The sequence below is a fragment of the Podarcis muralis genome, chromosome 9 (assembly GCF_964188315.1).
Source record: "Podarcis muralis chromosome 9, rPodMur119.hap1.1, whole genome shotgun sequence".
NCBI classification, from domain to species: Eukaryota; Metazoa; Chordata; class Lepidosauria; order Squamata; family Lacertidae; genus Podarcis; species Podarcis muralis.
The window spans coordinates 26,609,913-26,621,342 of NC_135663.1; the positions used below are offsets into that span (position 1 = coordinate 26,609,913).

General features: G+C 45.8%; 1 protein-coding gene across 12 annotated transcripts in view; it reads right to left on the minus strand.

Annotated features, from left to right (window-relative positions):
• Window positions 1-8,319, minus strand: part of CAMK2D (calcium/calmodulin dependent protein kinase II delta) — a 144,564-nt gene extending 136,245 nt beyond the window's left edge. For 2 of the 12 annotated variants that reach the window (XM_028745269.2, XM_028745273.2), the window contains exons 1-2: window positions 7,028-8,317; window positions 5,320-5,414 (exon numbers count right to left, since the gene is read on the minus strand). In XM_028745269.2, the coding sequence (XP_028601102.1) occupies window positions 5,320-5,414; window positions 7,028-7,092 (160 nt within the window). In that variant the 5' untranslated portion in view covers window positions 7,093-8,317. Of the gene's footprint in view, window positions 1-5,319; window positions 5,415-6,106; window positions 6,129-7,027 lie in introns of those variants that run through there. The other 10 variants (XM_028745275.2, XM_028745267.2, XM_028745266.2 and 7 more) reach the window with 9 other exon arrangements.
• Window positions 8,320-11,430: the final 3,111 nt, after the last annotated feature.

Consider the following 11,430-nt stretch of genomic DNA (forward strand, 5'->3'; position numbering starts at 1 on the left):
TGATGCAGGAGAGGGATTTAAGGGGAGAAGGAACACGCGTGGGGTGTGTAGAGAAGGATGTGGCTAATGATGCAGGAGAGGGATTTAAGGGGAGAAGGAACACGCGTGGGGTGTGTAGAGAAGGATGTGGCTAATGATGCAGGCGAGCGGTTAAAGGGGAGAAGGAACACGCGTGGGGTGGGTGGAGAAGGATGTGGCTAATGATGCAGGAGAGGGATTTAAGGGGAGAAGGAACACGCTTGGGGTGTGTGGAAAAGGATGTGGCTAATGATGCAGGAGAGGGATTTAAGGGGAGAAGGAGCTCGAGTGGGGTGTGTGGAAAAGGAGCTTTTCGGCGAGCTGAGAGGGGAGGGGGGAGGGAAAGAGCACTGTTGCTTTAAAGGAGCCAACCAGACAGCAGCCACTTACAGCAGTGTAAGCAGCTCCTTTCCTCTCCCACTTTGCTCCTTCTCTCCCTCTTTGCTGCTTTACGCAGCTAATGGCGAATCCCCTGCAACCCAAGTCCTGCTCAGCGGATCAGCTGAGACGCTGGGAGAATCGTAATTTCCCTCTCTCCCTCATCCCGTGCCCTCCTGTCCCCAGCAGCCTTTTTAAAAACTTTTTTACTGGTTTTCACTGCGCTCGTGGCTCAGAGCCCTCCTGTGCCCTGCCGTCCCTCTGCAGCCTCATTGCTCCGTTTAGAGAGCGTTGCTAGCTGAGGCTGCAGCAGCTGTTGCTGGCTACGCGGCGCTTTTCCGGCTCCCTATGGCTCCCGTCTGTTCCTCCTCGCGTGTAAGCGGCTGCTGCCCGCTTTGCTGCCATGGCTCTCCTTCCCTCCCTCCCTCCTCGGCTCCTCCCCCTCCTCCTGGCTGTAAAGCAAGCAAAGCTTGCTTTGCTTGACTGACGGCAGCCATGGATCCAGTCGAGTGCATTCGCTCCTTAACACGCACAGGCATTTTCCCTTACTTTCTAGGAGCAAAAAAGTGCGTGTTTTGGAGCGAAAATTACGGTAAATAGGCAATCTTGAAATGTTGTCAAGAGAGATACACTTAAATATGCAAGAGAGAGATGTAACAGAAGCAATGCCAGTCTTTAAGGATGAAAGATTCCTGAGAGCACAAGCCTGCATGTACAGCTGCTGCCTACTGCTAAAATGCACAATGTTTACCACCTGACGTACACCACTTGATGACTGCAATGTATGTTCATCACTTGATAATCAAGTACTACAGCGAGAGCTTCCCTACACTTTCAAATAAAAGGCTTTTAAATAAGAGTCCATCCCCACATTTCTTTTGGCAAATCACATCCCTAATAATGCTGTGATGTTAATGTGTTTTATAGAACTGGCTGAGACTCAAGATCACTATACACACAATGGATACAATTGGGTAATAGAGTCATAATTTGCTGTGGGTTCTTTTTTACAGTGGTACCTCGGGTTAAGTACTTAATTCGTTCCGGAGGTCCGTTCTTAACCTGAAACTGTTCGTAACCTGAAGCACCACTTTAGCTAATGGGGCCTCCTCCTGCTGCTGCTGCACCACTGGAGAACGATTTCTGTTCTCATCCTAAAGCAAAGTTCTTAACCCGAGGTACCACTGTATTTAGATTCCTTATTTATTTATGCTCCTGCCCCCTTTACAAGGGCTTCAGAGTGGTAGGTACAGAACCTTCATCCCCATACTGGCTGGACCCAAGCTGGCTTCTATTCTGAGATGGGTCTACATAGCAGGCACTCACAGACGATGCTCTATGTCACAAAACATTATAAATCCTTCATACACATCATCATTCCCTGTTCAGGGAAGTTTTTAATGTGTGACATTTTAATGCATTTTTAATCTTTGTTGGAAGCCGCCCAGAGTGGGCGGGGTACAAATAAATTATTATTATTATTTTATTTATTTATTTATTTATTTATCTATCTATCTATCTATCTATCTATCTATCTATCTATCTATCTATCTATCTATCTATCTATCTATCTATCTATTTATTTATTTATTTATTTATTTATTTATTATTATTATTATTATTATTATTATTATTATTATTATTATTATTTTGTACCACATCCTTCTTTGAAGGGCCATGCTAAGGATTAAGATAACTAAATAGTTCTTCAATATGGTATTATGTAGCACCTCAAGAAAGCTATAACTTAAAGAGAGGGGGGAGAGTATTTGATCCCTTGCTAAATTTGCCTGTTTACCTCTGACGAAGAAATGACCAGTCCATAATTTTAATGGTAGGTTTACTGCAGCTGTGAGAGACAGAATAACAACAGGAACCCCCCCCCCCCCCCAGAAACCCAGAAGACAAAAGTCGGAGATTGATGTGCATTATGATGAGTGAAATAAGTATTTGATCCCCTATCAACCAGCCAGATGTCAGGCTACCTGGTATCTTCAATGTATGTAACAAGCTGAGATTAGATGCACCTGCTGTAAGGGGGAGGTCTTACCTGTAATCCCAACTCGTTACAGTACCTGTACAAAAGAACACCTGTCGACAGAAGCAATGGGCACCTCTTATTGTTCTCTTATAATGGCAATGTCACCCACGTGAGAGGTGCTGGAACTGAGCTCCGTCAAGTTCCGGCTGAAAAAAGCCCTGTATATATGTATCATACTCTCAATTACCTAAAACCAGGAATTTATCATCCTCTCATCATGATTCTAGCTGCTTCTCCATTCCTTTTTCTTCCTTTCCTCTACCCATCTCCATGCCTTTGATAGCTTCCCATCTTTAAATAGAATTCCATGTGGAAAATATTATCATCATCATCATAAAGAACAAAGGATGCTGTTTTAGACAAAGTCAGACCACTGCTCCATTTACTTCAACATTATCTACACTGCCTGGCAGCAGCTTCTGTAGGGTTTCATACAGGAGACCTTCTCACTCCTACTTGGAGACACTAGGGGTTGAATAAAGTACTATCTGCTTGCACGGCACATGCTGTTAAGTTACAGCCCTTTCCCAATCAAAATATGCTTCTTTTCTGTCACATGACCGCCTTATTTTATTTTTCAAGCCAATAAACTGTTTTTCAGAAACCCTGGGTAGTATGCTACTTAATCTTACACTGAGTAGACCCACTGGAATGGAATTTGGTTAGTCACGACTAACTTAAATACATTCATTTCAATGCAACTAAGAGTGTGACTTAACTGGATGCCACCCATTAAGGGCGAAATATTCTGTGCCTTTTGACACATTTGGGTAATGTATCAAGATTTGTACCACACAAAGACTTTTGTCTCTCTTTCATACGTGTGCACACACACACACACACACACAGACACACACACACACAGAGAGAGAGAGAGAGAGAGAGAGAGAGAGAGAGAGAGAGAGAGATTTACATAAGCAGAAGGCAAACTTTCTGCCTGCAATTACACCACTTGGGTTTAAATCCAAAAAACAAAGGCTATGGATTTGCACACTATAGCCACAAAATGGAATTCCTAAGAACGTAACACTCCTAGTTTAACACCACTAAGGGTGGTGGTGAGGAATAGTTCAAGTGTTACACGAAATGCAGTAATCAACAAACAATTCTGACTTACAATTTTAAAACGTGAATTACAGAATGAAGAAGGGTGGTCGCATCTTTCATTCAACCAACTTTGAGTGTAATTGTGCTTTCATGTTACAAATAGCTCTTTATCAGGCTATTCATTATAGCTCAGGTATTTAACTATTGTAATTTTTTATTCCCTGCATCTAGCCCAACAACAGTTGTCTATGCTAGGTGTTTAAGCATTCTCCAAAATCTACTGGAAATTCCTTATTGTTCCTTCAACACAATGGTTGCTAAAAATATGACAAACAAAATTCCATACACATCAGTGCTACACAGTTTGAGCCTGCAAAACCTACTGCAATTTTTTAAATGTTTGCATTAATGTTTACACACGCAGAGGATAAATAACATATTTTTAACGCAAACATGTGTGAGCTGCTGAAGTAAAGTTGCACTAATTCTATTCAATTTTATACAGCACATAAATGCCACTGCAAAATATGTGAACTAAAAATGACAAAGGAAACTCTAATAATGTAATACTGCATCCCCCAAACTCGTCTCTAGTATAAATAAGAATAAGACTACGATCCTAAACATACTTGCTTGGAGATGCATCCCATTCAAGAGAGTAGAACTTACTTCCTGGTAAACATACAAAAGGATCCCATTTAATTCATAGGACCTACCCCTGAGTAAACATGCCTTGGCTTAGACTGCCAGGCAGGTTGCAGATGGCACTCTATGAACACTACTCTCTTGAACTGTTTGAGCTGCCTTAGGAATTCAAGGTACATTTAATGACACACACATAAAATTAGCTAAAAACAAACAAACAAAAAACAACCCAGGCAAGCAAGTTCTTGCCCCATAGTTCCCCTTAATATTTTATTTTTTAAAAAATCAGGACATAAATGGAAGGTTTGCACACTGAACAAACACTTCAGTTCATTTCTACGCTCATAAAGCGGCCAGAAATTAACATGGAAAGTACAGATGTTAACAGGGAATAATCCATAATTCTCAAAATCCTCATACAAGCACTTCAGTGTGGATTTACCAAGAATACACCACCATAAGGCCTACTTTCATTAGTTGAAAGAGCCAAGCACACACATATAGTTCCGACTTCTCCTAGACCAGCACCACTGAAATGAATGGGAAGCTGCCCCATGTCCAATTTCCATCGGAGACATGAATGATGCATTTTGGAGAAAGCTCTGGACCCAAAACAATGGAGCTCATATAAAACCACTACGAAATAAACAGCCAAATCTGGAAGTCGTGAAGTGGAGAAACAATGCACAACGGAGGTGAAGATAATTCATTTAAACATGGCCACTTGGCTCGCAGATCATCTGATAAAATTAGATCTATTTTCAACCAAAAACATGAGTGTAGAAGAAGCAGGGAATTTTCCTCTCAAGGGTTTTTTTCATGTTAAATATGCCAGAGTGAATTAAGTTCATGTGTAAATAAAACAGGAGTGTGCAATTCAATTACAATCTGACCTCCTTTTCTCCAGTAAAAGCTATAGTAAGGAGAACTTATTTCCTCAAAATGCAATAACAGAGCTCATTTGGAAATTACAACTCCAAGTTGTTCGTCTAATTAGCACTACAGGCAATCTCTAAGCAGTATCATAGGAATACGCTAAGTTAAATATGGGCTTCCCAAACACAGAAACACACACAGTGGGAAAAGAGGGGTCCTCATTTTCACTCCATGCAATCAACATTGTTTTATATCACAATTCGCTTAGATCTGCATACATACAAAATAATTCACATTAGATTGGGAATACCCACCCCTTGCTGATAGCTTTTTAGTGTTGATAATCTTGGCAGCATATTCTTGTCCAGTAGTGATTTTCATACATCTTCTCACCACTGAAAAAGCTCCCCTGTAAGCCAATAAATCAGAGAAACATCAGTTTCAAAACGGGGGGGGGGGGGGGGAGCTGTGCTACTTCATAAATGGTCTAGTAATTTAGAGAGCATTAACCAATTTGAACAGTGTCAATATATGAAGGCATGAGAATGAGCACAACATGGCAATCAGCCCTAATTTGATGGACTGTAACAGTAAATTGTATTTAAGATGTGAGCATAAGCCGTATCATTAACAGACTGAATAAATGTACATCTCATTATAAGTGGCAGTATTGACACATAGGAATTGTGTATTTTTCACAGAGTTTTGACCGAAAGGTGTAGCCTGAATATATTCCTGTGGTAGAATTTTATTTTAGGTACTGATTTTGTTTAAGCAGTCCCTCCTGTGATCCTGTAAACATGGCACTTTGTGTTTATTTAAGCATAAACACTCATGTCACACTGGAGTGGCTAGGATGCAATAAATCTTAATAGATGCAGTCCTGAGCAAGAGCATTCATTTGCAATTCCCTTGAAGAGGAAGAGCACTGGAATTAGACTGCTCTTCATGACATGTTCACCATGTTAATACCACTCCTGCCGTCCGGTCAAACATTTTCAAGTCAATTTATATAACAAAATCACACAGTATTGAATTCGCACATTTTTAAAAAAATGGAAGAAAAGGAGAGAAATGCAAATCAGAAGGGAAAACACAGACCTACTGGATTGAATTCTAAGCACTCAGTGGTTATAAGGAGACTAACAAGCATGCTTCTTTACGTTTCCTAACACTTGGGTGCAGGCTGTGTGTGTGTGTGTGTGTGTGTGTGTGTGTGTGTGCCACCCCCTTTCAGATTGTGATGTTGTTGTTTTCCTGGACGTTGAAATTTGAGCCACCCACGCTGCCCAGGGGCAAACTGAGTCATCTGTGCCTCTCTCGCACCCCCTGTGCCCCTCCGCAAGGAACGCGGGAGAGAGGGGGGGGGGGTTTGTGCATTATTTTTTCCCCCAACCAGACTGATGGATGTAAGAACACAAATCCCTAATTAACAAAGCGGCGGGCGGGGGGGAGGAGACCCACGCAGGGAAGCCCAGTCTGCTTTGACAGGGTTGCCCTTCCTTCATGTCTAAATGCATTGTGTATGTGTATACTGTGTATATTTGTGTTTGTGTATTATATTCCACATATTCCACTCTACTGACAGGGCTGAACTTTCTGCATCAATAAACGTGGCACCAAATCGTCCGAGGCACAACACGGACCTTGCATGCAAAAGGAGGGCGAGAGAAAGGAAGACAGCTGCGTCGCCTTCCAATATGCATCTCTGCTTCTCCCTCCCCTTCCACTAGATCCGGCCATGGAGTTGAACTCTGCTGCGGTTCAAGCAGCACCCGATGTGTGTGTTTGTGTGCGTAAAATTCAGGGGCAAGCTTTTTAGCAACGCGCTGACCCTTTTGCCAAGGGCTGACCTAAGGCAGGGATCAACGCACCTTTCCCCTCCCCGTGCCAAGCCGCCGCCGCCAGTGTGGTTCTCTTCTCAGCTGTCAACAGCGTGCCCCCCCTTCGCTGCCCTGCTCCTCTCGCCTCCCCCAAGCCCTCCCGCAGCCAGCCTGTCCCTCTGCTCGCCCCCCGACTTACTTGCCGAGCTCCTCGAAGAGCTGATACTCGTCGGTGAACCTGGTGCAGGTGGTGGTCGAAGCCATCGTCCGCCGGAGGGCTCGCTCCTGCTGGCGCCACCGAGGAAGGCGAGGAGGAAAGGTAGGCTCGGCAGGGGGCGCGGGCAGGACGCGGCGGGGGAGGGCAGAAGCGCTTCTCCTCCTCCTCCTCCTCTTCCTCTCGGCCACACTCCCTCTTGGCAGCTCCTTTCCACTTTCCGGCTGACTTGTTTGTTTGCGAGGGTTATAGAGCAGGAGGGGAAGGAGAGGGAGGGAGGCGCGCTGCTCCCCCCTCAGTCCCCGCGACCTTCCTCCTTGGCAAATGCTCGGGCGAGCTGTCTAGGGGAAAGGTGCCATCCGACGGAGAGGACGCAAAGGCGACGACAGAGGCGCGGAGAGTTGCACGAGGAGCCTCGACGGGCTTATTAAGCAGCAGCTACTAGGGATCGGAAGGCGAGGCTGTTGGAGAGGGAAACAGGAAAACGGGAGGCGAGGGCGACTCGGACGCCTCTCTCTCGCCCGGGCGGCGCCTCTGCGCCTCGCGCAGACCAGCCCTTCTCCGTGGGCGAGGAAGGGTTGCGCTCCGGGCAAAGGAGCGCAGCAGGCGGGGAGTTGCGAGGAAGCGGTGGCTCGGGCGCTTCTCCTCCTCCTCTTTCTCCTCCCTTCTCTTCCTCCGGCAGCCGTCGCCCCGGCGGCTCCCCCCGCTCGCCGCTCTGCGCTGTGCCACACCTCCCTCTAGCGACGGCTAGGCAGGCCCATTCGCCCGGCTGGGCACGGCGAGACTCGCCTGACCTCTCCCGCTCCTGCTCGCTGTGCCGCCCTTCCTTCGTCTAAGCCTCCGCGGCTTCTACACACCCGCGGGAGGGGACCGGAAAGGTCCCTGCTCGAAGCGATAATCCCGCTTCCACCCCGGCTCTTTTGTCTCTAGGGCGTGTGAGCACACGAATGCTCCCGAGAGGGTCGTCTGAATGGGTGAGGGTTGCTTGTTTTGTTTTGTTTTGTTTCCCCCCTCGGCGGATGCAAAGGAAAGGACGTTGCGGCTCCGTGTGCTCGCACTCGCCTAAACGAAATACTCCGTTCCGTCCTTAATCGCAGGGTTTTGGTGAAATGTATTTCTAATGCCTTTTGAAACTCCGGCCTTGAGCCGAGCCCGCCTTCGGAGGAGAGACTCTTGGGGCCGCTCTTCTCCCTCCCGCTGCTCTCCCAAGCCGAAGCCTCCGCGGAGGGAAGCCGCCCCACCCTCCCGGGTGATTCCATCCGCCCTTCACAGCGTTCCATCCAGTGGCGTCACAATCGACACGCTGCCTCGTGCGTTCTACCCAGCCAGTCTCCAGCAGGGAAAAGACGCGGAGGGGGGGACGACGAGGGAAGAGAGTGGGGGAGAATAAAACGCAGTTTCCGACCTGTCGCGAGACAATGCAAGCTCTTTTAAAGCGAGGAGAAGACACAGAAGAGGGGCTTTGGGGATGTTGTTCATCCTGAATGAGCTAGGATAGCAGGCTCTCATCTACGACATCCTCCCCCCCCCCCATTCCCAGTTCTGATGGGGAAAGTTCTGCCTTTGTTTAAACGCACAGCATTAGCCCTATAGATAAAAATAGAATATATATAAATGTTGAGAGTCTCCTTCAGATGTAGGGGAGAGTAGACCAGCATGCCAAGGGTGTGAATCTGTGGACACTGACTTGGGGGGGGGGGGCGTACTCCCAGTGAGCTCAGTGGGATTTATTTCTCTGCAGACAGGCCTAGAGCAGAGCTTTCCAAACTCTTCATGTTGGTGACACACTTTTTAGACGTGCATCATTTTGTGAGACGGAAATTCGGTTTTACTAGCAAACGAGGTTAAGCTGACCCTTTCCCAGGCACACAGGGAGCTTTTCCTTGACACACCTACACACTGTGACCGACACACTAATGTGTTGCAACACGCAGTTCGGCAAGCTCTGGCCTAGAGGGTTGCACTAGTGAAACTGCCGTCCCCGTGCTTGTTTGCTAGGAGTATGGATGAAGTATGTATCGTTTTGCATAGCTACAATCCTGTTTCAAAGAACCTATTAGAGAAGCAGAAATGCAGAAGACTAGCAATTCCTCCCATGGAGATGCATTGATCTGAAAACCTTTACCTAAGGTTTCTCCAAAGGACCTGTTTATTGAGCATTCAGCATTATGCAGGAAAGTCCTAGTGAACTCAGGAGGAGCAAGTTCCATTGGACAAAGCAATGCTTTGAGCAAACCTGTCATGCAGATGGGGCTTAAGTGGTTTGCTTAAAGGCAAAAGTAGATAACCTTTGGGGGGCTAATTCTGGGGCCCACATGTCCAAATTGGCATAGCTAAAGCAAAACAATGGGTGCAGCCAAAGCAGGAAAGTCATACATTCCCTCCCCCCTCAGTTATAAATGCTGACCATGGTCTCCATCTACTTCATCAACTACAGTCGTACCTTGGAAATCAAATGGAATCCGTTCCGGAAGTCCATTCGACTTCCAAAACGTTCGGAAACCAAAGCATGGCTTCTGATTGGCTGCAGGAAGGTCCTGCAGCCTATCGGAAGCTGCGGAAGCCCCAGTGGATGTTTAGGTTCCAAAGAACATTTGCAAACCGGCTCACTCACTTTTGTGTTCGGGAGCCAAAACGTCCGAGTACCAAGGCGTTCAGGATCCAAGGTACAATTGTACTAATATTGGAACTTATGCTTCCTCCCTCCCTCCTCCCCAACCCCAAAATATAATTTGCTGCCTGCCAACTAAATCCATTTATGCTTAATCTTCCCCACCCCACCCCAAAATATTATACCCTCCCTTCTACCTGAATCCATTCATTTCATCATAGAAAACACCCCCTCTGTTCCCTCATCATTTTTGCTTCCTCCACATTCATTCCCTAAGAAATTATTTCCATATGAATCAGTTTATGTTCCAGCTTCCCTCCCACCCCAAATTACTTCATTGCCATCTGAATAAATTGCTCCGTTTGACAATCATGAAGAAACCCCCCCCCTCCTATTCTTATTTGGTGCTCACCTCTGAATATACGGATGGGTTAAAGTGCAGCTTGATGTTTTCAGCTTCCAGCTGTGATTCTTCAACCTCCTAATACTGTGATGCTTTTGGCAGTTCTTGGGACTGGTTGGTCACATACCTATGCACCACTTTGGCAGCCGGTGCATCACAGCCATGGTGAAAACAGCCGAATACAAGGCTACGTCTCTGCACAGTGTTCACAGGAGCTCAGGAAGCCCTGCGAACATGGAAATTTATCACGTGAAAGCAGCAGGTTTTTTGGGTGGAAACTTAAAAGAAATCACTTAGAAGTACCTGAAAATAGCATTGAGGCACTTGGGCAAGATCTGGTGAAGGATAAATCACAGATACTTTTTAAAAAAATGCCCAGTGATTGTGGCCACCAAAGATTGGGGGGGGGGGGATGTACTCACTGCAGTCTGCAGGGTAGCCACTCCTAGCTTAAAGCCTGGATGCAGATGTGGAGTCAAGCAGTAATTTGTTGTTACTATAGCTGACTTGCTACTTATGTGCATTCATCTTGTGCAATTCAGCTTTATGCCTTCCTTTGATCAATGGACAAGACGATATGACAACTCTTGCAACCTATGAACCGATCTCTTTCAAATAAATATGGTCTATGGACAAATTTAATGATATTTGGAAAGTATTTATTAAAACCATAGTGAATCATGAACCGACATATGCACAAGGGATATAGTAAGTCTATCCATGTATGTATACATTATATATTTTTATAATTCTGGTTATATTTTAATGGTACTTGTTAATATCCTCTGTATGCTTTTTCTTCCTCTTTTTCTTCTTTCTTCTTTACTCTTTCAAAAATAATATTAAAAGCTTTACACGTTTGGCTGAGAAAATTTTTAAAAATTCAAAGTGGGTGGGAGTGTTGGCATCCTTTGGGGGTCGACATGCCAGCTGGCTAGCCCCCAGCTGGATCATGCCCTTCCAGCCCTGACAAACCCCCGCCCTCTGGAGCGACGTAAATCAGCGACTCGGACTTCAAAGCCTGAGCACACTATATCAGCAGAGCATACTGTGCCATCAGAACAGGCGTGAGGCTTGTGGAAACATACTAACAAGCTACGGATTTATTAAGCATAAATCAGGACAAAAGAAACAGGTCGTCTTTCACTGCCATCTCTTCAGAGAGAGTCATAAGCAAAAGCTATACACAACGGAAGTTCCCAGCAAACTGTGCTGGAATGTAAACATGTAACAATCTCACACGTCTGCAACTTAAGGTGGAATGGAATTTTCCAACAGGAAGTTGGTAATTCTACCTGCCATTGCACTTACCTTGGGAGAGTGTTTGGAGGTGCATGAAGGGGGCCCAGTGACCTTGGGGGAGGCAGTGGGGGA